Source organism: Cyanistes caeruleus, chromosome 2, assembly GCF_971803275.1.
Source record: "Cyanistes caeruleus chromosome 2, bCyaCae1.hap1.1, whole genome shotgun sequence".
Classification (NCBI taxonomy): domain Eukaryota; kingdom Metazoa; phylum Chordata; class Aves; order Passeriformes; family Paridae; genus Cyanistes; species Cyanistes caeruleus.
Window position 1 is genome coordinate 81,153,799 of NC_141702.1, and position 27,031 is coordinate 81,180,829.

The 27,031-nt window shown below is 42.3% G+C and overlaps 1 protein-coding gene and 1 long non-coding RNA gene across 2 annotated transcripts; one reads left to right on the forward strand and one right to left on the reverse strand.

Moving 5' to 3' along the window:
* Window positions 1-274: 274 nt before the first annotated feature.
* On the forward strand, window positions 275-13,188 carry LOC111927576 (uncharacterized). Its single transcript, XR_015283553.1, has 3 exons — window positions 275-2,144; window positions 4,546-4,904; window positions 10,301-13,188. It is a non-coding gene; the product is annotated as an uncharacterized LOC111927576 (long non-coding RNA).
* On the reverse strand, window positions 12,235-27,031 carry DESI2 (desumoylating isopeptidase 2). Its single transcript, XM_086878177.1, has 5 exons — window positions 26,665-27,031; window positions 20,309-20,381; window positions 18,355-18,448; window positions 17,713-17,854; window positions 12,235-15,879 (listed from the first exon to the last, which is right to left on the reverse strand). The coding sequence occupies exons 1-5, from the start codon at window positions 26,701-26,703 to the stop codon at window positions 15,646-15,648; spliced, it is 582 nt and encodes a 193-aa protein (XP_086734303.1). The 5' UTR covers window positions 26,704-27,031; the 3' UTR covers window positions 12,235-15,645.

Below are 27,031 nucleotides of genomic sequence, written 5' to 3' on the forward strand. Positions count from 1 at the left end.
TTGGGACGTGGTTTCTGAGAATTCATAACAAACTGAAAAGAGTTGCACAAGTATGAAATTTATTTAGAAATAAGCTGTTTAAACAGCACAACAAAATTAGAAAATTCATGGGGGAAAAAAAATATATTGGAGATTATTAAATGCTCAGGCACCCTCTCAAACATAAGAACTCCCTCAGCACAAGTCACTGGAGGCCACAAGGGTATTCTGAGGAGTTATCGTGGTGTGCTTCTCCTGTCCTTACACTTTTCCCTATATATTCAACACTAGATAAATTAAATTTTTGCATGACTCACTGGGGCTCTTGCATTTTTGCCAAGATTAGGCTAAAAGCCAGAGAAGGGAAAGTGATATAACACAGTGACATCACTGAACTGAAGGGTAAGAGAGAAAAGAGATGGTGTGCCAGGAGCCACTTTGGTGATGTGTTCTGCATGCAGTGTGCTGTTCAAGTGGATGTGTAATTAGCAGTGTACAGGGAGAGGGGAGTCACATTCAAGGACCCGAGCATATCAAAGTAGACACTCAAACCAGACAACTGGAGAGGATGTTCAGAAGCCATGCAATGTACCAACTTCAAAAAATTATGATGTACCAGGCAGATCTCATTATATCTTGTTGGGTTGTTTTCTTTTTTCTCTTTAGCAGGTGGGAGAGGGCAAGGAGTTTGTGGGTTTTACTTTAGTTTTGTAATCAAGTTTAAAGTAGATTTCACTGGCTTATCCCCAGCACACTTTGCCTGGTGACATGACTGTCTGCTAGTACCCAGCCAGATGCAAGGTGTTTTGTTCCACTGGAAGTTACAGTGTATTCCTGAGACAGCCGCCATCCAAAATACATTCAGAGAAGTCAGGGTATGTTGTTTCATCATGCTACAAAGGCTGGTTTCAGTCTGCTAGGGCAGGATCTCCTGCACAAAATAACACACCTTTGGCAAAGGGTAAAGGAAAAAAAGTGTGCGTGGTTTCAGAAGGATCTCACAAGAAACAAGCAGTCTGCAAGGACGAGATTTGAGAGTTCAAAGTCAAACACAACATATTATTTCCAAACAGTTGTTCCAGATTTGCAGGCACCTTAGGTGTCCTGCTGTGGTGTCCAGATTCCCTGGCAAGAATTCAAGGTTTTTCTTGTTTGTGACAGGAATGACTTCATGTCTTGCACACTGAGAGTGTTAATTTAGCATATAAATATTTCCCTACCTGGTGTGGTTTCTGCTGCTTTCTGAGAAGCAGCAGAGATTAAAAATACCGCATACCTTGTTGCTTGGTGTTTTTGTATCCAATATTTTTGCTCTTTTCCTGATGCCTCACTGTGACCTGGCTGAAGGCTGAGTCAGTCTGTTGGTGACTGGCTACTGAGGGCTACAACCTTCTGTCATATTTTCATTTTGGAGGATCCTGGTTTCCTGCCTAAAGCATCGGGTGCTGGGCTAAAGTCATTAACTCTAGAGAGTACCTGATGCAGGACAGCCATCAGAATTTGGAGGGAGGGGGAGAGCGTGTGTAGTGCAGAAGCTGAGATCTGAGGTTTTGGGAAATAGGAGGAGAACTGGAGCACTCTGGCTTGCTGGGGGAACTGTTCCCAGATGGACACGGGGGGGTCTGTGTGCACTCTCTGCACTCAGCTGTTGCCATCCCCCTCCATGTGCCAAGTGGTGAGGCTGGAGAAGCCTTGTGGAGTCTCCCTAGGGTAGGGCTCGGTGCTGTTGCCCTCACCAGTGAGACAACTATCTCCTCCCTAAATTGAGTTTTAGACCTCCTGTGCACAGGCATCTGTTCAGGGGCCACTGAATTATGCAGAAGGGTTTTTTCCTTTATACTGTGGTTTTATTTTCCCATACATATTCCCACACTGACGGTTCTGTTTTCCCAGTATGTCTGACTTGTGCCTTCTCAGCACCTCTGCAGGAACAAGAGCGGCAGCTAAACACGTGATTAATTGCCTCACTTAAAATCTGTTTAAAATTCTTAGGTAATTGATGTCTGATAGATTGTTTTTTCTCGTCTGCTCAAGCTAAATTAGGCTAACACCAGCCAGAGGTGGCTGGTGAGTTATTCTTCCAGTCCTGGGAAAGTTTGTGTTGGCAGAATATTCAACAACAACCATCACCAAATCCCGTGCTTCAGAAAGGGGCCATTTCTCAGGTGAGGAAGAAAAAGGAGGGCTTATTGTGATGAATGGTCCTTCAGAGCACTTACTTGGGCTTTTGACAGTATAATTCTGAATAATGGTGTTCCCTCTGATTCTCATCTCATTCTTGTGCTTGGGAGCATTCCCTTAGTTTATGGTTTCCTTTTTACATTTGTTTGTCTTTAAAATCATCACTCAAGATGATCATTGCAATACAGCAGTTGGCTTAAATCCCCCATCTTTTTCAAATGCTTGTCATGAGTACTAAAAAACTAATGCTGCTCATTAGTGCTGTTCATCAAGTTCTGGATTTTTTTTCCCAACTTAACTACAGGCAAGTCTCAGATTTGGAACATATTAGAGATCTCTTTAAAATCTTATATATAACTGACATAATTATCTGCTCAGACAAGTTGTGGTAAAAGACCAATCCCTAAGAATCTCAGCCATTACACTCTTATTTTTCAGTTAAATCATGGAATGGTCCCCAAACCCACACCCTTTCATTTTTTAGGTCTTTCTCAAAAAAAAAAAAATGTAGAGCTGCTGTGTATTCAGAGGAGTAGAATTTAAGCACCTGTTTTTATTTAAGCCGCAGTAACCATCAGCTCCTTAGTAACTAGGGGTGTGTCTGCTAAGAACAATCTGTCACCTGTCACTCGGTTTTTAAGTGACTGATTTCACATCCAGAGCTAAGACAGATAATTGACAAATCATGCAGACTTCAGCTGAGGAAAGTGCTATTTTTTTTTTCTTGAATATTACCCACAGAAGTGCTGCTTTTTCAGTTAATTTCACATTCTTAGACAATTTCAATATGTAGCTACAAAGAATGGCATGTGCATTGACTGTAGCTTATTTGTAAATCTCTATCAGATACAAGTAGTCCAGAGTCAGCAGATTTATATAAGCGTTGGTTAAATGTGTTTTTTTCATAATTAAACCAGCTAGGTTTCTGAAAAGTTTCCAGAATATCTTTTAACACATATTCAGTGATATTTTAGCAAAACACTAACCTCCCAAAGTCTTAAAGCTTAATGATAATTTCAAATTTATTAAGTTTGTTAGTATAATTTTTGGGGAAAAAACAAAGAGAAACTTGAAAATGGCTCTGTAGGCAACAGCCACAGATGGGAAAATTTGATAAAGGTTAGAGAGGTCAGAGGTGAAGCTGGTGGCTTCTGCCCTGAAGGGTTTGAAGGAATCTTCTCAGCAAGGAAACTTCCTTCTGCTCCTGCATGATTAATATCTGTCTCTGCCCCAGTTTACTGACCAATGGAAGGAACTTCCATCTGGGGGAAAATTCTGCTAGCTCCTGTAAGTGAAGTTCTCACATACATATTGCCCTCAGACAGAGCAACCAAATGCATGAGCCAGTTAAAAAAACAAAACAAAAAACCAAATCTGTACTGTTTTATCACTGATCAGAATACACAGACTTCATATATGTCATTTGCTGGACTCACCTGCAGCAGTTCTAGGTGTGTATCTGCCAGCCCTGGTTTCTTCTCTCAGCACTGAGGATGCTCAAGTCTCAGTGCTGTGGCACAGCAGCAGGGAGCTGAAGCCACAATGCCTTGGTTTGTGAGACAAAGCTACAGAGAAAATGTTCAGTGACACTATCAGAAGGCCCCTCTGTTGTGACCTGAGATAGAATTCAGCTATCACTGTGTGATCAAATTGCATTTGTCAGATTCTCAGGTAACAATTTGCACAGGGCTGATTTTCCTGTACTTGTGTGTCGCTGTGGGAAAGGAAAATTGGGAACCAACTTTGAAACTTAGTCTCCACTCCTGTCACAACTGTGAGTCAAGAAAATTCTACACTGGTTTGAAACTTGATGTGTTTGGCTGAATAAAGAAGGACCAGTTGAACAATCTGGAAGCCAGATGTGAGCATTCATTCCCTGATCTTAGAGTCTGACTGTCTTAGGGGCAGCCTTAGGGTTTGAGAGCAGAGGGAGGTACGGACTGGCATCCCTGAGCTGGCAGGGTTTCTGTCTCTGCTGGGATGAGTCACCCAGGGTACTGAGCTGAACTGTCTGCTTCTGTTCTCCACCTTTTATCACACTGCTGTCCAAGGCTGTTTTGTTAGAACAGAAAAGGAGTTAAAACTGACAACACCACTCTCTAAATTACATTGTAAGACAGAATGAAGTTTTTGAAAACAAGTCTATCCTTTACTCACTGGGTTCTTACAAGGCAGACAGTCTTTCCTCTACAGTTTCCTTGAGTTCCTCTCTTCTGTCCAGGCTCTTGCCTTGTCTTCAGAACATTGCCTTATCTTCTGACCGAACTTCCTCCTTAGTCTTAGTTGGATACAAAACCTGGCTCCTCTGTGTGGGACCTATGGGACCCGTCCCCTGACTCTGTTCTGGCCCACTTAGACAACACCCTGTCTCTAAGCTTTTCCTAGAAGCTCCTGAGTGCTAAGCCATGGCTGGACCAGCTGGAGCACAGAGCCAAGCACTTTGCAAACTCATCAGGAAAACTGAGCTGTTCTCTCAGGGAACGCTGCCCACGTGGGTGAGAGGTGTTCAGAGGAGGTGGAGAGCTTTGAGATAAATTGCTCATCCAGGAAAAAAGGCAGTAGGCTGGAAAGCTGATTCCCTCACATCAGCCTCTACCCTCTCTGGCAAGGCTCCAAGGAACATCTGAGCCTTTTCTGACATGAGCTGGGAGGAAGGTTCTGAAGGTTCTGAAAAAAATCTGAGAAAGGCTACATGATGGCAAGCTTACTCAATCCTGAAAACTCCATCCATGCCATCCTTTCAGGTATGAGTGTTTTGTTACCCCCATGACAGATTTAAATTAGCTGGAAAAGCACCTTATGTACTTGTCTTGGTTTGAAAGACAGGTGTCCACTAGGGAAGGCAGGAGCCTCCCTTGGAATAAAAAATGTAAACTCCCATTCTCTGAATTATTAGAATTTTGAAATTAAGGGGCTCTCAGGCAAAGATACGGGGATAGGAATAACAGTTCTTTACTAGTATGTATAATAAGGCACACAAACAACAACAACTACAGCAATAACAACAAAACAGAACCAGAGACCCTGTGACAGCCTTCTCGGCCAAGATGGGGTCCCTGGCTACCTTTTGCAGAGCTGCTGGACAGTAAAGGCTGTCTGTGGAATTGCTACACAATACTCCTGTCTATCTCTGAGTCGGCCTGGGACAACCTTGCAAGCAGAGCTGAAATCACTGAGCTGAACTCACTTGCAGGCACAGGCTGCCCCTTGCTGAAATTACCCAGTGGCCAGGGACCACCAGACACCCCCGGAAGGCTGTCTCTTGCGGAACCTCTCTCTCTGGGAAAGGCGTGCCATTCCGGGTCAGACCAATGGACCTGGCCCAGAGAGGCTTTGCTCCACAAGCCCTTCGGGCACTCAGTCCCGGTGCTCCTGCAGGGCTCTGAGGAACACCCTGCTGGAACAGCAGGAATGAGCAGAGATCCCAGGCTGGTGGATGAGGTGTATCAGAAGCTCCGCAGCGGTGGCTGGCACTGCAGGATGTCCCAGCAGGATAGGGGGGGGCCCACAGAAGAAGAGGAAGAAGAAGCTCCCTCTGGGTTATAGCGAATTCCTTTCCCCAAGCAACAACAGCTCCGAGTGTGCTGCTCTGAAGCTGAAGAAGCAAGCCAGCCAGCAGCTGCCCCCTGCCCTCTCTTTTACCTGTCCCACTTCCCCCTGAGCCCAGCCAAACTCTTTCGTCTTCTCAAACACTCAGTAAGTACCAGCAGTCAGGTTTTCCCAGCAACTAATGGGGAAAATTCTATAGGTGAGGAGGAACAAAAGGAAGGACACCTAACCCCCAACAGTACTAAATCACGAAGCACCCACTGCCAGTGTGCAGGTAACTGAATCATGCCCTGACTGTCCCACAGCTTGAGTCCAAAGAACCCAAGCAGAACTCCCCTCTCTGTACATTTAATCACTGCCTTATATATATTACATAATGCATTATTCTTTTGCTGTCCTCCTCTATGGAGTGATCATTACATTCTTTTAAACACTTCACTGATCAGCTAAACTTGTATGTAAAAGCAGGTCTTTGGCAAATCATGTGTCTGCTCATGCTGTGTATCTTCAACGCTGCAGTTACATTTGTGAACTACACACTTCTTCCATAAACATCAGATACGTCTTCTGTGAGGTCTTGTTCTTCCTTTGATGGACTACAGACCATCAAGTTCTGCTTCTAAATTAAGAGGTATCTGATTGTTTATTAGTTGTACTGGAAAGTTCTTTATGACTTCAGTAATTAGTGTTTATACTCCCCAGGTCTGTGTAGAAGCACTTTAACATTGCATAAGAAGATTAAACACTCCGCAACAGAGTATGCATTGCTCCCAGGATAGCTTTACATCCCCAAGTTTTGTAGAGCCTCGCTGAGGGAGTCTTTCCAGAAATGGGTTCATGGGTAACCTTATGTAGTAATTTTGAGTGGATTTCACAGCAGAGATGCAGAAAAATATCCACAGGAAGATACCAGGATCATGAAGCTCTGACTGCACCAAAGAACTTTTCAACTACAAACACTTGTTTGTTAGTGCTATGTCATTTGCAGGACTTGTAAAAAAAAGTTTGATGACTAATTTGGCTGCCTTCATCATTTCTGTGTTATTGACAACATTTCTGTAAAATGTTGGATCAACTTCTAGAAACATCAAAATTCATGCTAGAAATGAATTCCACCCTACTGGCATCTGTTTCTGGATGTTCTTTGTGATTTGCCTGGTTATTATCCAAGGCTGTTTTCTAGCTGAAGGTATTACCTGCAGGTGTAAGCAGTGCATTAAGCTGAACAGGCACAGGGTTGTCAGCACATCTGTGACAGACAAATGTCACACACATCTGTCCAGCCTCCTTCCATGGGAGATGTGTGTCACTGCTGTGGTGGGCACAGCTGGTCTTCACACCACTGGTCCTGATCATCGACCACAGGCCTCCATCACACTGTCTAACATGGGCTCTGGAGTTTCTCTTGTTAGGTTAAATATCTCTTTATACTTTCATGGACTCCTTCCAAATGAAACTCAATTGAGTAATTAATAATATGGAGGGAGAGTTAAGCTTTTTAAATTCTGCATGCTTTTGTGCCAATTATTCCATCAAAGACTGGCTCACTTTGTTGCTACTGAGCTTCTCAGCAAGACATGACCTTGGTTTATTAAATAATACATTTATTTCTGACAGCAATTTATATAAGAATAGGTCTATCCAACAAGACTGATGTTTGACCACTCAGTAGTACAGTTAGACCACTGTACTAATACAGTGTATTAGTTTATACACTAGTAAACTGAATAAAGAGTCCCCTGCTCAGTACCTGGCAGCCTCACAGTGGCTGTACTTGTCTCTAAGCCACCATTGCTGCCTTTACTATTTCCACTCAAGGTGCTGCAGCACAGTCTCCTTGCAGCCTCTTGGATATCTCACCACATGCTCAACACATTGCTGGTGCATCTGCTGCTGGCCTGGACTTTGCAGGGAAAACAATAAATTTCTGCCTCCAGAGATGGCAACAGCACTGCCTCTCATGCTGGTGTGAGCTGTACCCACCAGTAATGGACTAATGGGGTCTGAAGTCTCTGCTCCTTTCTTCTCCACCTCCTCCTCCCCTTCTCCCCTGGCTGGAGTTTGGGGCTGCACAGGCTGTCAGTGACACAGGGCAGGTGGTGCAGGCTGTCCTGGTGCACCTGCAACTTCTCTGAAACTGCTTTTAAACACATGCACGGCAATACAGTGATGAGTCTCTCTGCTCCTGTTAGAGCAAAGCAAATCTGTTAGCTTTGAATCTCAGAAGTAATTTTCATAACATCATTTCTGCAGCAGCTAGTTTCCATGGAAACCAAGAAATGACTGGCAGCATGCATAGGAAAGAAGACAGCTGACCTGATTGTCCTTCCTTGGCCCCTGTGGATGGGCTTCCCTCAGTCTGCACATGCACATCCTTTGCTCACTGCTGTGAGATGGACAAGCCCAGACTCAAAGGCTTCAACCCATTCCACTGGCAGCAGCCTGAGTGCAGTGTCTCTCCTGGCTGCTGCACATCCTCCTCATCCTGCTTCTCTGGGCAGCTTGTCCTGCACCCAGAAGAGGAGGGCAGAGGGAGGAAGGGTCTGTAGATGTTTTCACCCTGCTTCCCACCCCTGTATCATTCCTAGGCCTCAGCAGTGATAGAAGGACTTGTGGTTAGCTTTGAATGTGCATGTGTCCCTTTCTTTTTGGCCCCTCCAAACCCACTTACTTCGCATACTTTGTTCACTTATTCCACTGCTGCTAGAATACTCCTATAGGTCAACTTGTTGAAGGTGTATACTTATAATAAAGTCCTACATGCATTGCATTGAATTTACAAATATTCTTGGAATTCTTCCTAACTACTACCAGAAATATCTGCACTCCAGGTGAAGATTCTGTTCCCTGTGGTGTTCCTTAAGAAGCCACAAACCTATGTCACAGTCTTCAGGAGCTAGCAGTTTTGTCTGTGTGCTTGGGCAGAGAGAGGGACTTGACTGACCCAGGCTCAGCTGCAGCTTTTGGTTGCATTTCTTCGAACTGTATTCTCAGTAAACCTCCCCAGATGATAAGGAAGAAGTGTTGATCAGCTTATGACACAGTCAGGGAAGAGTCATGACCAATAGGATTACCTGGTCTGCAGGTAAAAAGCAGATCCTCAGAGACCATTTAGGAAGTTGTACATCTGCAGGGACTGAGGGAGAAAAAGTTGACTCTCAGGAGCTCTGAACAGCTCTGGAACAGCTGTACGTATAGGTCATGCCACAGGCCAGGACCAGGAAGATGTGTAAAGCTCTGAACAGATTCCATTTTGTACATAGTTTAATTCTGCAGTATTATTTTATTATCAATAAATAATGACATGTCAGTTTATTTAGTACAAAAGCCCTTTTTTCTTTCTCATTTGGAGACAGCAACATTAGCACCAATAATCACAGGAGCATTAGCATCAATCGATACACTTTTGAAGCTCAGTGCGGGCTGGTTGGGTGCTAGAGGCTGCCTGTCTGTCTGAGCATTGCAGGTTCCCACGCCATGCTCATCCCTACTCTCCAAAAGCATGGGATAAGCACAGCATCCCTGGGGGCAATTCACAGCGTGGCATTTCACCTGGGGAGCATTTGTGCTGGGAGCCACGGGCAGAGGCAGTGCTCTAGGCCATGGAGTCTGTTCTTCCTTTAAACCTCTTAAAATGCACAGAAGCCACGAGGCTCCTGGAAGGGCAAAGCAGCTTAAAGAAAGCAACTGCAGAGATGAGAGCATCCACAGAAGCTGGGCACTCCCTGAGGTGTTTCTCTGCCTTCAACTCCAGAGTGCTGGAGGGAAGAGCAAGCCTGGACAGCCTCCACAGTGCTTTTACTAAACTTTCCAAGTCTCTCTGACATAAAAAATAATTGACCTTTACAGTAGCATTTGAGCCAGCTACACTGACATCAGCTCTTGCTAGTCCTCTCTACTCAGTTCATGTTTGCTTAATGGCATGTGAATTAATTCACTGCAGGATTAGTGACACTAATACCAGGCTGAAATGAAATTTAAGATGCAGAGCATCTTTTGGTTGTAAAAAAAACCCCAACAAATCAAAGGAGGCAAATGCCAATGCTTTTGAAAATCTTCACTTTTAGGATGCTATGACTGAGTAATGAATGAGCTGAAGTACAGAAGAAAAACAAACCAAATTCCAGCTATTTAAAGGCTCAGCAATTCCTTCCAGGCAAAAAACAAGCAACTATTGTGTGCTGGCACTGGGAGGGCTGGGGGGAAAGAGCGTTTCCCACAGGCAAATTAGGAATGGGAAAATTAGGACAAAACCCACAAGCCTCTGCAGCCTGAGTAGGGAACACAAGACATTTTCTGTTCAACATTATTTGTGTTGTCATTAGGTGGGTTTAATAGGGCTTTATACTTATTCTGGGAGGAAAGGTGCTGGCTCTGCTTGAGCTAACAGTAATGACCGTTCCTTCTTGGGAAACATGAGGGAGCATTTGCTACATCACTCAGGCACTCACTGGGAACAGAGGGTCTCCTCCACCCCCATCCCTTCCTGGTGAGGGAGTTTGGACATGTTTCACTGCAGCCTGATAAAAACCTGTCTGTGCCCTGTTTGTCCAGGGGGTGTCTGATTCACATCACTTGTCTCACTGTACAGGAGGACCCATATTGACCACCAGCCACACTGGGACCGGAACAGAGCTCCACAAAGGGTGCCTTTGAAAACCCCACACTTCTACCCCACAGCTGCCTGGGGCAGCAGACAGGGTATGCTTCTGGATGCACATATCATGGATGTGGGAAAGGCTTCTCTCATCCACGATGGCTTGTACCCCTTCTTAACTCTCCTCCCATGCTGTCATGAGCCCCAGCAGGAACAGTTCAGCAACACAGTCACGGCTTCCTGAAGTTCTGTATCTGGGTGCCTTGTTTCAGGCTGTGTAAAAGTGAAATGGGACAGAGAGGTAAAAACAGCTCCCTAAGGAGAAATCATGAGTTAAAGGCAATGAACAACAGCTCCTGCAGGGCACACATGAAGCCCCTCCTTCACCTTCACTTTGTCCAGGAGACACTACCAGGGATTTCTCTCCTTTCACACTAACACACGGTCTGGAAACAGCACAGCAGGTGCAGCAGGCTTGGTGCTTTGAGGATTCCAAAACCAACAACTTTCAAAAGACCAGGAGAACTGCTGATCACCCATCTGAAACCTGCAGAAGGATCAGTGTTCCCTTAGTCCTATGAGTCCCATGCTGCTGCTCAGAGATGGATGGGGTGTAGAGTTACTCTGGTATGAGCAATGTCTCTCTCTATGGAGACCCAGAGATAAATGTAGCCTCTGTCATGCCTAAAGCAAGCTAAAACTATTCCAGTGAAGGATCTTGCATTTCTTTATGGCTAGATCCTGGTTTAGTTGTTTATATGCTAATTTTAATGGACCAGATAATGTGAAAAATACAGGATCATTACTCCAGCCTAGCAGGAATGGGAGCTGCCAGTGGAGCACAGCTGCTCTTCCAAAGAACTGCCATGGCTTCCCTGACAAGTTATTACATTGACAAGTTTCAAGTTTTTTATGATCTGATTTAGATCAAACCACAAGATTTCAGAACAATTCAGGAACTGTCTAGTAGTTATTTCCATTGCACTGCATGAAGCACTGAGAAAGAATGCATTCATTCTGGGGGTGGGGTTGATAGGACTAAGGTGCTACAGCCATGAAAAACCTCTGCCTGTTGTGGAGCTGTTCCAATGACAAATTTGTCATATAGTTCTGCATGGCTAAAGAAACTTTTAGAAAATAAAATTTCATTTGGAACATATATCTTTTCTTCAAGAGCAGCTCCATTAAATGCAGCCACTCACCCACTAGCAAACAATGCAGTAGATACTTTTGTGAATTGCTCACCTTCCTGGAAGCTGATCAGCACTCCTGGCCACTGGATGCCAGAAGTGAGTTCATCTGGAACTCACATTAGTTTTAACTGATGAACTATTGTCAAGTTTCCTTTCAATAGGTTACAAGTTGCTGAAACTCTCTTGCAGGTTTGCTGGTGAGGAAAACTCAGAAAAGGGAACACATCTGCATCTGGGCAGCTTCTCCAACAAGTCAGGCTCTAGCCAATGTTCTTTAGCAGTGCACATGGACATGTCCTGCTCAGCATGCACAACATGGCAAAACACACCCCCTTCCCAGCTATGGGGAGAGATGGGTAGGGACAACACCAGCTCGGACAGCCACAGGACAGCATTCCCATTTACCACTGCCCTCAACTTGCAGAGAAATCTCTCTGCTGTTAAAACACACGCACTCATCTGCCCTTTGCAAATTACAGCACCAACACCTTTCAGTGCTGTCAAAGCATGTCCTCAAGGGCTGCTGCCAACTATGTGCCAGAGCCTGGGATGTTTGGGGAAGATGTCTCACACAAACCAAATTTCAGCACCTGATGCTCATGTCAGCCTAAAGCTTAACTACAGGAAAATCTTGGATAGTCTCACTGTCCTTCAAAACCATTGCTCAAAACCAAACATCAACTTGGGTGGCACTTACAAAACAAGCTGTAGGTACAAGTAACACACAGAGCCAACTTTTTTTTTTTATAAAAGTATTTTTAATAAACTGATGGATTTAAGTTTAAGATGCTAGACAACTTGTTGCCATGTACAGGTAACAAAAGTCAAAATTCTTTGAATTTTATACAAATACTATGTAGTAAACTTGAATGCAAGTTTACAAAAAATGCATCAGTGGATATTCAGCTTGTAACCAACTTCCAACAGTGAAAATTATCATCTATCAATAGTGATCAGAATTGCATTGCAAATTTTAGAAGTAATGCAACTATGTTTTGTTTTTTTTTACCAAGCCACTCTGAAGTTACTGGTGCACGCTGACAGTACATTGGATTTTTTTGGCTTGCTGAACAGAAAATGGCGTTTAAATAAAATGACTAAGTGAAACAATGTAATACATATCAAAAGTACTATCCCACAGAAAATTAAGAAAGAACGAGAAAGCAAACAGAGCAGAACCCTGAAGTGGTGATATTTTTCTACCCGTTTTGATGGAAATGATTCCACAGGTGTCCAGCTTTCTCACAGCATTTTGAAGTGTTCTAGTCCTAGCACAGTGTGGTCATTAGTAGACTAAAGTAATCCCTGCTTGGCAGTAATGCTGGTGAAAGGTAACTTGCTCTATTGCTAACAAATCAGAGTAACCACTGGCAGGGTGACTTCTTGCAGGCATCCAGCAGAGGCTGAGTTGACAGCACATGATTGAAGTTACAGCACTGCTCGCTTTGATACAATACCCAACAGCCTTCAGGGTTCAGGTGTCAGTTTCCTCACAGGATTTACAAATGGATGGTTTCAAAACAAACAAAAAAAAGTCCTTATGGAGCATAAGACAGTATTTTCACCTGTACAGCTACCAATAAAGTGAATGTTTTTGTTACAAACTTTCCAGTCTGCTTTATAAAAAATAGTCTTAGTTTTACTTCTAAATAAAAACTGTGCTGTGATCTGTCACGTTCTTGCATTGTACATGCTGTAATTGTGTGTGTTAATGAAGGTGTAGAGATTTGTGACCTAGCGCTCTGGATGTATCAGAAGCCTAAAAAGCTGATTTTGGTACATAAAAGGTAGCAATGAAAATTCAGTCCATTTATTTTTCCTAAAGCATAGGAAAAGCTACAGTACTTTGCTAGATCAGTGGCCTCAACCCTGAGCTGAAATAAAGGACCTGCCCTGGCCAAGAGACTTAGTCACATTACTACCACAGCTGCATAGCAGAGACAAAATAACCTGTCTGCAGCCTGTTATGTGAGCTGTGAGTAGTGCGAAATTCAGTTCTGTAATGCTTGAGAGTTGACTGGAGACCACCATATTCATTTTCACTACAGGGAAAAGAAGGAAAGGAGAACTCAAATTCAGAGTGGAAAGCACTCAACAGGGAGGGTCAGTATACCCAGCTTCTGGATATCAAACAGAGAATGAAGTTAGTGTCAGACTCACCAGGTCTTAAGCGTTTCCCACTTGGCAGAAGAGATTATTAAAACACGTACCAAAATACAGTTAGGGAGACTTTTACTACTATCTCTTTCCAGAAAGAGATTTACTACTATTTCTTTCCAGAAAGAGTCTCACTTGATTTCCCCCTCACTACAACTGAATGTATCTCTCTCTGTACTACACTGCATCACAAAAGATAAGTGAAAACCTAAAGTCTGTCTGATGAAGAATTCAAACCAGGTGGCAGCAGAAAAACTTCCACTTGTTTCTAACACAAGTTGGAGCTGGCAACAGTAAGAATTCTTATGATGATACAACTACTGCACCTTCCCATAGGGTTCAATGGCACCACTACCCATGGCCAGGAGCATTCATAATATGAAGCTTTTTGCCTCCCAAGAGGACTTTTTTTTTTGCTTTTAAACAGCAGAAACTGCAGAGTCAGTATTTCATTCAACAGAAAAACTAAACCCAGCAAAAGACTGTAAATAAAGCTCATAAGAATAATTCATATTTCTAGTAATGCACACTTCTTAGTGAGCTGACCAGTTTAGGGATGGTATATTTTTTGTTAGTTTAAGGCAGCAAGTCTTACAAAATACTCAAGCTCACCTCCCTCATGTTTGTGCTACTGTAGCCTTATGTGCACAATAGAACCTCACTAATTTACACTAATGATTGGAAGAACAATTAATTCTCTTGCTAAATGAACAAGAATAAGGCATTCAATTATATATTCTGATCACTAATTATAATTTAGCTCTAATTATAATCTACCAGCAAACATACTTCTGTGTTTTAGAAAATAGTATCTCTTACTTTCAGATATAATTATGTGTGCAGATTAGTGGGTTCTGCTGTGTAAACACGCAGGTGCATAAGCAATTTTCAGGTTTTTCTTCATTACATCTGGTAAGAAAGTTAATGCCACAGATAGAGACTATGGGAAAATAAATTAGGATTTCTCTATCATTTGTGCGGACATGCACAACTGGGCAGTAATTTATAGCTCAAAAAAAGAAGGACACAAATGTTTACAAACTCATGTGAAGCAAAATCAGCAGCAGGAAGCAAAGGCCATTTCCCAACCATAAATGGCTTGTTTTACATGATTCCAAACTATATGAAACAAACAAACAAAAAAGAAATACAAGTACTAACTTGTATATACAAGTTGGACATCAAGTAAAGCAAAGAAGTGAACCATTTGTTGATGCTTCTAGCAAATGATATTCACATGTTTAAATCCTGAAGTAAACTGCAAGTAAAGACACAAGACAGGATGAAAACTACATGGCTGAATTGAAAAAAAAAAAAAAATGGATTGATGTGCATTGCAATGAGATAGAAATTTCCCTTCATATGTGCAAAAATCCAGTTTCATTAATGTAGAGGTCATACTTCTAGGAACAGATTTTAGACCAAACCAGTCTCCCTACATCCTGCAATCTACTTGCTTACACCAGCCACTTTAAGCGCACAGTACCCTGTTCACATATATAGCATTCTGCAGTTTCTGGCATTCCTCAATTTAATGTTCTCCTGCCTTAAATCTTGAAAACAAAAGGGAAAGTTCATCCAGGGCATCATACCACTGCTTTTGATTTATATCAACAGTGAAATCAAACTTAAATTCTTTCTTCTTCCATGGTAGCAGGAGTCCTTGCAGGACTTGTAAACAGCAGTACACAATACTGTAAACAAATAATTTAAGTTCTGCTTTATGCAAGATGTTAAGTTAACGCAAGTCTACCAAACAGGTGAAAATGAAAAGGGTGGCTTCACACAAAATCCTTCCCTTTTCTCCCAGCAATTCCTTTCACTATGTAAATAATCCTGAGCTGAAACAGGGGTTGATGAGAGCTTTTTTTTTTTTTTTTGCATATAAAAACAATGTTCTAGAGTTGGCTCTCATGTTCTGTCAGGAAGTCAATTGCTGAAGAGATCAAACTGAAGTATGTCAAACCATTTGCTACTTTGGAGGAGGACTTATAATTTGGTGTGGCGTCCAGTTCTAGACCCAGATGCCGAGCTTGCCAAGGAAGCTGATGCTGCTGCATCCTCAGCTTCCTCCAGCTCATCGTGTAGCTCCTGGCTAACACTAGATTGGAGGGCTGCAGGAGTTAGCCACTCCTTTGGCAGGCAGCTCTGGAGGAAGGGTATACAAGAGCTGAAGTAGGCAAGGCGATTCACCCATCGTGGAATCTCTTTTCCACAGAGAATCTATGGGGGAAGGGAAATGAAAGAGTTAATTTGTTTTCTGGATTCAGCAGTAACAAAACTGCAGTACTGCAAATAAAAAGCAAAGGCTACAGCAGCCTTACAGTTTACATATCACAAATGCCAGTCAAGAAACACCCAAGTCGGCTGCACTATGACAATTTTCCATCAGTAACAGCAGCATTCCAAGTCCCATAATGACACCTATGTTCCATTGTGAAAGTTGGACACATGGTTGGTTCCATGATTTTCTTAGAAGTCCTGAAAAGCCTAACCACCTCACTATTTTTTAATAACTTCTATAAAAGACAGAAATTAGTTAAGCTATGGTTTCTATTCAGTGCTAATTCCTCAGAAAGAGATATTGCAGGAGAAATCCCACTATTACAAAAAAGCACCCTGAAATCAAGTGGCCAGTTAATACCACAGCTGTATGGAGTTACACACACAGTTTAGGCCCTTTACTGTGGTGGCCTCTGATGACTTCCACAGGACGTCAGTATCTTACAACACAGGCCAAGCACACACTTCAGTTCACTGAACAAGAGAACAAGAACAAGAGCTGTACAATTGACAGCTGGGTTCAACACCTCAAAAATTTGTAAAGTTGCATTAAGTACTTATTTTTGACTGCACATCAGTCATTAAATAATTTTGTTGTCACTATTTAAGGAGTGAGCTACTTCACTTAAATACCTCCACATTCACTTCTGGTATTACAGTGCAAATCTGGAGAGCATAAGCATTACTCTGCTGTAACTGAGTAGCATTTAACTTGCAATTATACCCAGTTTTATAGTCAGTTTGAACACTAAATAGGACAAGACTTAAAACAGAAACAAGATGACCATGCAGATGAAGAGTATGGCAAAACCCTGGCCATATAGGCCAGATTTCACACCAACTGCAGCTTTGTCAGTATCTTGCCCTATTTACTTGTACCAGCATTGCACATGAATCATCATTTCAATGAAATTTTCTGCTACCACTGGAAGATCAGTCTACATAAAATACAGGCTATACAGTAAGTATGCATTAACTATTTTGGAAAAAAAAAACCCAATTAAAATCTATGGAAGTGCACATAGGAAAAATAGCCATCCTTGTTTTGGAATGTTTCAATGAAACATTAGAATAAATTCTGGCAAGCAGAGATTGACAACTATCAATGAAAATCAGAATTTCCATTCCCCTCTTTGTCCTGGGTTACTTGTTCCTGACCCTTTCCCTTGTGTGGATACACATGTGAATGATCAAGCATTCGATCATATTGGCAAACTGATCCTGTTACAACAAAGCCCATTTGACTCCTCGGTCAAATACTTTGCATGACCACTCAAGTATCTACATGACCAGGACACGGGTGCTGGCAGAGCAGTAATTTGACAAAAGCCTTTCAAGCAGAAGAGTAACATTTATCTGAGTAGCTTCAATGCCTTTGCTGTTCTTTAACACTAGATCATAACTTGAAAAATTATTTACAGAGTGATGGTTCTGTGGGGAAATACAAATAATCTGATAAAAATAACATGTAGTTCTACCTTCAGTAGCAATCCCTGAAACAACTAAAATTATTTTGAAATCTTGTTAATACTTTATTTACTTGGTATGTCTTTAGGAGTGCACCTCTGCTCTAACACAAACTATGTATGACAACAACATTTAGCAGCAAAATCTGATGCTTCAGACATAAGAACAAATACAACCTGAAAAATTGCCCAAGACAACAGAGACAGGAAGTTGAAAATTAAACCAAACGTTACAAAGGACTAGAAAGAGATGATGCTCTGTAGCCACCTGTGAAGCACCTTTCTATAGACCTTCATGTTTGTTTACCTCAGATAAAGCTGAAGAAAAGTGATTGCAGTTTTTGTGCATTAGGTGATAAGCATTTCCTTTGAATTCCTTTCCAAGCTCTTCGACTATTTTTTCTATATCATCTTCCATAAAGTCAGTACTGCCTAGAACCACAGCCTCTCTAGAAGAGAAACAGAGAGTAGAAGGTGATCAGTCTCCCATGATATAGGTGGACTACTGTTCAAACACCGCTCAGAAGCCATTCCACTGTGGGTAGCAAGAGCTTTCTGTTCTCCAAGAATAACAAAGGCTCTTTCTATTCCATTTTATGGCATCACTTCCATCTTTATAATGAGAGATTATGTTTCCTTGCTGATTACCCACCTTGAAAAAGTTACTGCATTGCTTATGCTGCAAGAGTAATAAAAGTTAGCCACAAGTCCACAAAATTTGTATACATTTCAGGAATTTAATGGTATGCTAAAAAAGTTTTTGCTGCAGACACTTCATTGTCTCATAACCTCTGTCCATTCCATTTTTCATTTCTTTGCAAACACATGCATATCTTAAAAAGTCAGAAATCCTGAACAATTCGATACATCTCTGCTCAAAAATAAATGCAATAAATTGTCTTTTTCAGATGCTTTCTCAAAGAGCAAGAAAATAGGTAAGTTTTCTTACTTAAATTTAAATGTTTCTCCTAGCTCAGAAGCATTTCCTGGTGAAATCTCAAATATTCCAGAAAAAGGGTATGGATGACCACCATAGGCAAATTCTGAAAGAGAAAGCTTAGATTTAACAAAACCAGCATCTGATGACAGTAGAAGACAGCAGAGCTCACTGACTGGAAGGTGGCTTCACAAGGATCTAAAGCTAGCAAGCAGACATGTTATTTACATGGGGAGCAAATGAAATGAGCTGGAAATTATAATAGTTTTGTCAGTTACTACTCAGCCTAAGTAAAAACCAACAGGAAACTTCCTACATCAGTATACAGGTTTAACTTGAATAACTTTGCAGGAAGTAAGTACGTATTGTTTTCACTGTGTAAGTGAGCATTTATAAGTTAAATTGGACATCTTTATACATACTTGTCTTTAGAATTCCACTTACATCTAAACTGGGGATTCAGAGGTCTGCTGGCACTTCTATTCAGTATACACTACAGTTCTCAATGTGGCAGTGCATAGTGGCCTAATAGGTTCTTTAAATTTCTTGATTTGCAAGAGTTCAATTGTCACAAGTTCTTTATTATAACAAGTAAGTAAATCAGTGCATGCATCTCAAGTCTGCACATAGCATCTGCTGGCTTAAGCACCCACACTACATGAAAGTACCATGGTGTGCTGTAGCTTCCGTCTGCGTCTGTAAGATAACAGAGCCCACCGCACCCAGAGTGTAATAAAAAGCTTTTAGCATGGCTTCACACTTCCTTTCCTCAAAACTCCTAACACATCACCCAAGTCTAGCACTCAGTTTTGTGGATAATCTTTTTAACAACAGGTTAATAAATAAAAGGTTTGATGTGCCTTGAAAAATGCAAGTCATTGTTCTAGCAGGGGCATGACCTGCTATATGAGAAAGCTGCTATAATCCCAACAGGAAGGGAGGCACATGTATTTGGCACAGCTCAAAAATTGGGTTTCAGGCACAGCACTATTAAGAGTCAGGTCTTTCTGGGGCAGATTAAAACGAATTAGAAAATAAAGTTTTAACAATAAAAATAAAAAGGTTTTAAACAGTAAGTTAATAATAAAATATTTTGTCAGTTTATTGCTCTGGTAACACTTGCAAAACCAGATAGAATGTGACCATTACAGTAGCTGAAACATAGTTTAAGATAACTTTGGGCAGTGTGGTCTTTGGAGTGCATGCCTCTCCTTTTGCTCCTTCCCCTCACCTCCCGACACATTCCAAAAAAACCCACTGCAGTAGATCTTCCTTCTTCAACTGGACTTCTTTCAGCAACACCATCACCTGAGAGTGTCATTATACTTAGGGCAGAAACAGCTCAGACCTGACCCTGTGCTATGGCGTGCACAGAAACACCTTCTGGCTGCAATGCAGGTTCAAAGTGACCTGAACAGAACAGGAGGCTGTAGCACCCAAGCACAACCTATTTAGCAAAACTGGAAAGCATTGCTGCTATTTATCACAAGGGCATCTTTTATGAACAGCATGCATGGGATGCCTTTGAAAGAAACTGTCTCTAAAACAAACAAACCTACCAAAATGGAATAGACTTCTTCCTGAGTATCACACAGTGTTAGGTGTCTCTCTGCAACAGATTACTGTTGCTGTAGTTAAAAATTAACTCCTTGCGCTAAGTGCTGACAGAAAACTGAGGAAAGGATTCAACCATGCTTACATGAAGCACACATTTTTTTATGTAGGTTTTTAAAAGTATTTCCAAACCTGGCTGAATAAGTTGCACACTTTTTCACAGTTGCATAGCTTTATACAAAAGAATGCACAAGCTACCAGATTATTCACATTCAAGGTTTTTTCCAGAGGCAGAATAGATGAGAAAAGAGATGAACAGGTTTCAGGAGCGAGGCTCCCCTCATTACCTGAAAAAATGCTTTTTAAATAACAATATTACTGAAACAAAAAGTTATGATTTTCTTGTACATACCTCGGCCATACACCTCTATACCTGAATGAAACACTCCAATTCCAAGGGAAGAAGTATATTCATTCATCCAGTACTAAAAGAAAGGAAAGAAAAAAAAATCCCCAAAACTCTAGTTAGTTTGCAGTACAGATTTATCTTCTCAGAGCAGACTGTTCCCCACATCAAAAACATTAAACCCTATCACAAAGTATTAAACCCTATCACAAAGTGGAAACTGCACAACCCATTTTACAGGAACAGAATGCCACTAAAATTCCCCAACCGTAAGCAGTGAATTAATTCCATTAGGTTATATTCCAGTGTTTTAGTGCTGTCAAAGTTTGTCAGCCAAGGAGTCTGTACCTGGGAGAAATCCAGATCAACCTTCTATTTGTCAACAAGCTGTAAGTTGCAAACTTTGCCATTAGGTGGAATACATTCTAGAATCAATTGCCGCAGTTTTAAGGAGCACATTTTTCTTCAGAGTACATTGGAATGTCGGACTGAGAGATAAACACACTGACTGTCATTAACAGTAATCACCACGCCTGCTTAAGAACAGATGAGCACAAGACATACTCAGGGATGGACTGAAATTACCTTATTATATTTTGTCCTTCAATACTCAATCAGAGGTCACCATATAAGAGACAAAGCTCTCTCCAGGCTGCTGATGCATGGAGCTCCAAACATCAGGTTTAAGTCCTCTGCATAGGTTTGACACTTATTTCCAATATATTACTTGTATTGTAGCCAACAGAAAACAGATGCATTTTAAAAGAAACCAGAAGTGAAATTTTTTTAGAAAAGGGAAAAAATAGTGAAGACAGAAAACTTCCCTCAGTGCTTTCTCTTTTATGAAAGTGCACCAGCAGCAAATGTCTATCAGAAGATAACTATTACCCTCAACACCTGAAAGATGCAGAACTCTGGAAAAGGAAAACCTCAAGGTACTCTTTCCCTATCTACATCACCACCTTCAAGGTATCAATCTCCAAGATTAAAAGATTTCAAGTGACACAAAATTTGAGAAGGAACCTGAAACAAAGTCTAAAAAATAAAAAAGCCTCAGTTGTGTCCTTAAAAACTGAAACTGGCGACCAAGAAAAAACATCTATCTTCTTCACACAACCTGTTGACATAATCAGTGTTTTCTGATGCAAAGCCACTATGCATGGTAAAAGCGTAAAAAGTTGCAGGTGTCACACTTGAAGATGTGCTGGCTGAAGTCAGTGTGTAATTTACAGTGCCATTGAAAACATTACAGTGTGTAAGCTTTTTGTCTCCCAATAAAAATGATACACTACACCTCAGGTTGACAAACTATTAATAAAAATGAAAACAAATGGCAAAAAGAGCATGTCATGCCAATAGTTACAAACAGACAAGCCAGCTGTGGGAAATTTTGTCAATATGAATTAAGAGAAGGCATGTTTTGTGCCTTATATTTATTTAAAGATCAATTGTGATCCATGGATAAATTCTGTTTAAGACTAAACTTTACCATTTGCTTTAATTTCTGGCTTTGTCAGTGTAGTGCTATGCTTAGCTAGTGGGGTATGGATGACTACACTAAATCATCACCTTAGTCTATTTAAATGGCTTAGCAGTTCTTTCCTTCTACCCCCAGAAAAGAGCAGAGAGCAAGTCTGTATGAACAAATTACATACAGAAATATACTGTGCTAATTTACTCTGTATAGGAAGACATAGAACAGGGGGAATACAAAGAGAGCAAGGAAGGAGAAGGATGCGAAGACTACTCATCTTAGTGGGTTTGTGAGCATAAATATAAAGGATTCTAATCATGAGGAGAAATCAAAATCCCCAGGAAAACAGAAGAGCTACTGCAACATCAATGTGTTCTAGTTCTAAAGCCCTTCCTACCCCACAGTTTACCAGCTCACCATTTCAAAACAGTTTCAGGTTTATATTTATAGTCAAAACCGTAGGCACAGTCAAAGTACAGATTGTCATCACTGGAATAAAGTACGTTTGCTTAATGGGAAGGTGTAACCAAGTGAACCTAATCTAGAACTGAGCTAGACAGGGTCTCTGGTGCTCTAGTCTGTTACTTTCCTGGGCACTTGTGGCCAGGAAACTCCGAACCTGGCTGCTGAATTCCAAACAACCTACTCATCACATACCCATTGGATCTGTTAGCAAGGTTAAGGCTGCTCTCTGAAAACAGAGCAAAACTTACACAAGATACCACACACAGTGGGACAGAATAAAGCCTAGTTGGTTATTAGACAGAAAAAAATGAGGGTAAAAAGTATTTACGGTACTCCCTAGCCATAGCCCCACAAAACCAAACGAAGAATTGGAAGGAGAGAGGAAATGTGAGTCACCAAGCCTTCTCACTGATATGGACAGAAGCGGATGAACAGGATGGAAAGCTGATCCAACAAGGTGTTCAGCACAGCCTGCTCCTATCCAAGCACGTGCTCCTCCTTACTGGTGCCACCTAAACACTCGGAGCTGGCTACACTGCACAAAGTGAGCACTGGTGGCAAATAGAACCAAAGTTAGCAGCTTTGGAAGAAGTGCCTGAAGCAAGCTGGCACTTTGCTTCATATTTCCAGTAAGAACTGAATAGGTTAATTGAAGATAAAAGAATTTCAATGAGGCAGAATTACTTTCCCCCTAGGAACAGTAATTATATATAATTATTACTTAATCTGGATGAGGTATTGGAAGGTTGGTCCCACTTACTCATTGAACAAAATGCCTTATCTCACTGAAGGATGAAATGCAGGACAAATGCAAGAGTGCTGAATTTGGCTGCAGCTGAAAAGATTATATGCAACTTGCAAAATAAAGATTGTAAATTAAATTAATCTGTGTAGCTCATTGGTTCAGTAACATGCCCAAACTGATCCCAAATCCTACATCCTTGGTTACATTACACAAACTGGATTCCCTTTAGTCTTGATATGGATTTTGCCATAGTAGTATGGTGCAATCCCATATTCTCAATATTTTGCAATATGTCAGTCTTGTAAAACAGGATTTCAGGTTTAATCTATCATAAGGAAAATTTTAAAGAAGTATTTTTCTATTGGCACAATAAAGTCATGCCACTACAATGAAAGAAAAACACTAATCCCAGTGCTTCAAAAATATCTTCAGAGCTTTCATTTACATTAATACTTTAGCTTGTTATCGCCTTATTTGACAAGGGAAAAAATAGGATACTATTTGGGCACAAAAAAACTAGACTCCTAAAAACAGCAGTTAGTTAAAATGAAGCTATAAAGTACTCCAGTTCTCAAAACACAATATATCAAAGCCTTCACCTTACCCTTTTAATGATCATAAAAGATGTTCAAAGGCATGAACTGTACCACGTAAATATGCCCTTAAGCTTCTCTCTCTCCATAATGTTACCACTACTTGAAAGTCAACTTCTACAACACATGCATCCCCCTCCCACTCTGGTTGTATCAAAGATTTTTGCTTTTTCAAGCAGTAAGGACATTGGAAGGGTATATCCTCCAAAAGCAACCAGCTCAGTCCTGTAAAGACTTCCAACAGTAGAAAGGTCACTTAGTATTCCCCTGCATACCTAACCAGCTGCCTGGGAAATGCAGCCACAGTTTGCATTCAGGTTAAAATAAAGCTGTTCGTTTTTACAGCTATGTTGGTTCTGTCAACCAGGTGAATAGTAGTGGTCTCTTGTTCCAAAGGAGACACCAAAAACCCCAATTCCAAACCCATTTTCAAGTGACATGGAATGTCAGAAGCAAACAGCAAACCTGCTAATGTGTCAAATATGCAGTTGGCATGGTTTGGTGAATAAACAGAACTTCAAAACTGCTATTATAGAAGACTCCTCCCTTCTTCCACCCACTCCTAGTGCCCCCAAATAAAGCAGTACCATTGATTTCAGCTGTTGTACAAGCAGTAAAGACTGCTATACAACGTGAAAGTGAGGCTTTGGTTTCAAACAAACTTCAGATGGACTGAGATGTGGTTTAGCAGGAGTTTGATGAAAGATGTACACTGGTGGTATCTTTCAGACATCACACAAACCTGTGTTTTTCTCACCAGTTTGAAGGCAAACAGTTTCTCTAATGGTCAAGTAAAGTAGATATCATTACAAAACAACAAACAGGACTGAAGCATGAAAGGTAAGTATTTTCCTTAGTGGTTTCATCTTATACTATGTATAATCTGTGGTGATGTGCAGCTTCAACCATTAAAGTCACCCCTACAGGTAATCAAACATCTGCAAAATGTGCTTGACTGCTTCTTTTGGAGAGCAAGTTCCTTCCACAGATGGTGGCATCAGAGATTGTGTGAATTCCCAACAGAGGCAGAGCCTCAGTAATAACAACAGGATAACCAACAGTCCCTAATGTGTCCTTAGGAAAAACATGATACTAGCTTTCAGGAGCACACCCTTCCTGTTGCTTTTTTCCCCTGACTTCCCTCATGTCAACCACCAGCCTTCCTAGAATGGATGGAGTAAAACTGATCACAGCAATTCAGCTCTGGAGGAAAAAGAAAGGATGTTGTGAATGAAAGAGACTATGACAAGAGAAAAAGAAACAGTATGCTGAAGTCACACCCCACCAGTGAGAATGGACACCCATCCTAGTGAGAATGGAGTTTCTCAGAGGCCATGGCACTACTTTCCAGGCAGGCATTTACCGAGGAGTCAGTCCACGCTGTTAAGGTTTCACAGCCTGCCTGTGAACTGGGCCCACTTTGTACAATTAAGCAAGTTTTTGTGAGAATAGTGGGTCTTCCATTTTTGTGAGTCAGAAGTGCGTCAAGCCTTGACTTCAAAGATATTCTCATGTAAGACTCATGAAACCAAAGTCCTACTTCTTCCTCTGCACAAATATTTATAGTTAATAAATGTAAAAACATCTTTTTTTTAACGCTAAAAGAGATTCCCCAATAGATGTATTTGCACTGTAGTACAGAGAAGTAATATATATGCATATGACAGGGCATCCTTCCCTCCTCAAGTCTGGTATAAATAAGGCACACTGTGACTTTTTCTCATATTAGTATCACATATAAGCTCAACCAGGTGAGCAAAGACCCCTTCTTTTGTCCTCCCATCTATCAGAAAGTCACCGTGAACAGACTGTTCCTGTCTCCAGTCTCCCCTCACTGTCTATAATGAAGGAAACCAAAATCAAGGTAACAGGCTATACTCACTGGAGAGAGAGCGTGGGCAAAAAAAATCCTCCAAAAAAGGGACACTGATTTCTAAGGTAAGTATTAGAGTGAAAGAAAGTAATGACAAAAATCAGGCAAGCTGCTATGATATTGTAAATATATTTGATTTCAAGACAGATAGCTCCCTACTGATTGCTACTAAGCATTTTAGCATTTGAATGTGACTGCTCCCAAGCAAAATAAGCTGTATTTTCTCACTTCCAGCAGTCACTGACACTACACTATATACCTACACCCCTTGAAAACAGCACAGGTTTACTTTAAAATGGTGGTGGTAGAGAAGCCTATCCAAAATAAGCTAATTAACACAACCACTGTCACCTGAAGCTAGTTCTCCATCTTACTGTCCTTCTATCAGGAGACTCACAACTTGGTCAGAGAAGTTACTGCCACTCATTCTAATTTCCAGCGACTGAAACGCATTAACGGATAATATTTTCTTATTGCTTATCCAAACCTCCTGTTCCATGCAGGTACTTACACCTCATTTGTTACCATGGCATTTGAGCAGCTTCCAGCTGAACACAAGACAATACCACAGCTGCTGTAGGTGCCACCTAAAGATTATCCAGAAGGAAGGTGAGCTCATACGACTGCAAATCTTGCTGAAGCAATCTTTTTATTTCTACCCAGTCGCAGCCATAACAAAGCTATAAAAAAAATAGTGGTCTAGAAAGAAATCACTTTACTGACACTGTGCTAAAAAGATCTTATCCTTGCAGAGACAGAGGTTTACAGCCCTCCTCGGAAACTGGACCCTTTTCTGGTTTTCATGGGCAGAAAGGCAGGGCCTCCCCGCTGCTGAGCTTTGGGGCAGCGGCAGAGGGAACAGCGCAGCCCAGGGACGCTCAGGGCAGCGAAAGTTTCCCCCGCGACAGGGAACAAATCCACCTGTCACTGGAACACCCGGCCCGGCAAACTTTTGTCACAGGTCACAGAGGGGCTGTAGAAACCACCAGACCTCCCAAAACACCGCCCTCGCCCTCCCTCCCCTCCCACGGTTCATTATGTCTCCCGCTCCACCAGCTCCCTCGGGGACAGCCATGGGAAGGGCAAGCAAAGTTTCCCAGCCGCCCTGGTCCCCGCAGGGCAGGGCAGGGCAGGGCAGGGCACTCCCCGCCACCGCCCCGCTGGGAGGGGGCCGAGACCCCCGCCCCGAGCCGCGCCGTGCCGGTGGCTCACCATGTCGTAGACGTTCAGGATCACCAGCTGGTTCGCCATCGCCGGCGGCCCGCGGGCGCCCCCCGCCCGCTCGGTCGCTCCCGCTGCGGCGGCGGCGCCGCTCAGGCCGGCGGCGGGGCGGTGCGGACCCCCGGGGGCCGCTTCCTCCTCGTCCTGCCTGTTGCTGCGGGGCGGCGGGGGGCGGCGGGCACCATGGAGCCGCCGCCGCGGAGGGACGGGGCCGCGCCCCCGGGAGACGCGCTCAGCCCGCGGCCGGCAGCGGGGGCCGGGGGGCAGCAGGCGCGGGCCCCACCCCGGTGGCGGCGGTGTCGGTGTCGGGCGGGGAGGAGTGAAGGGAGGAGGAGGGAAGGGAGAGGCGCCGGGCCGG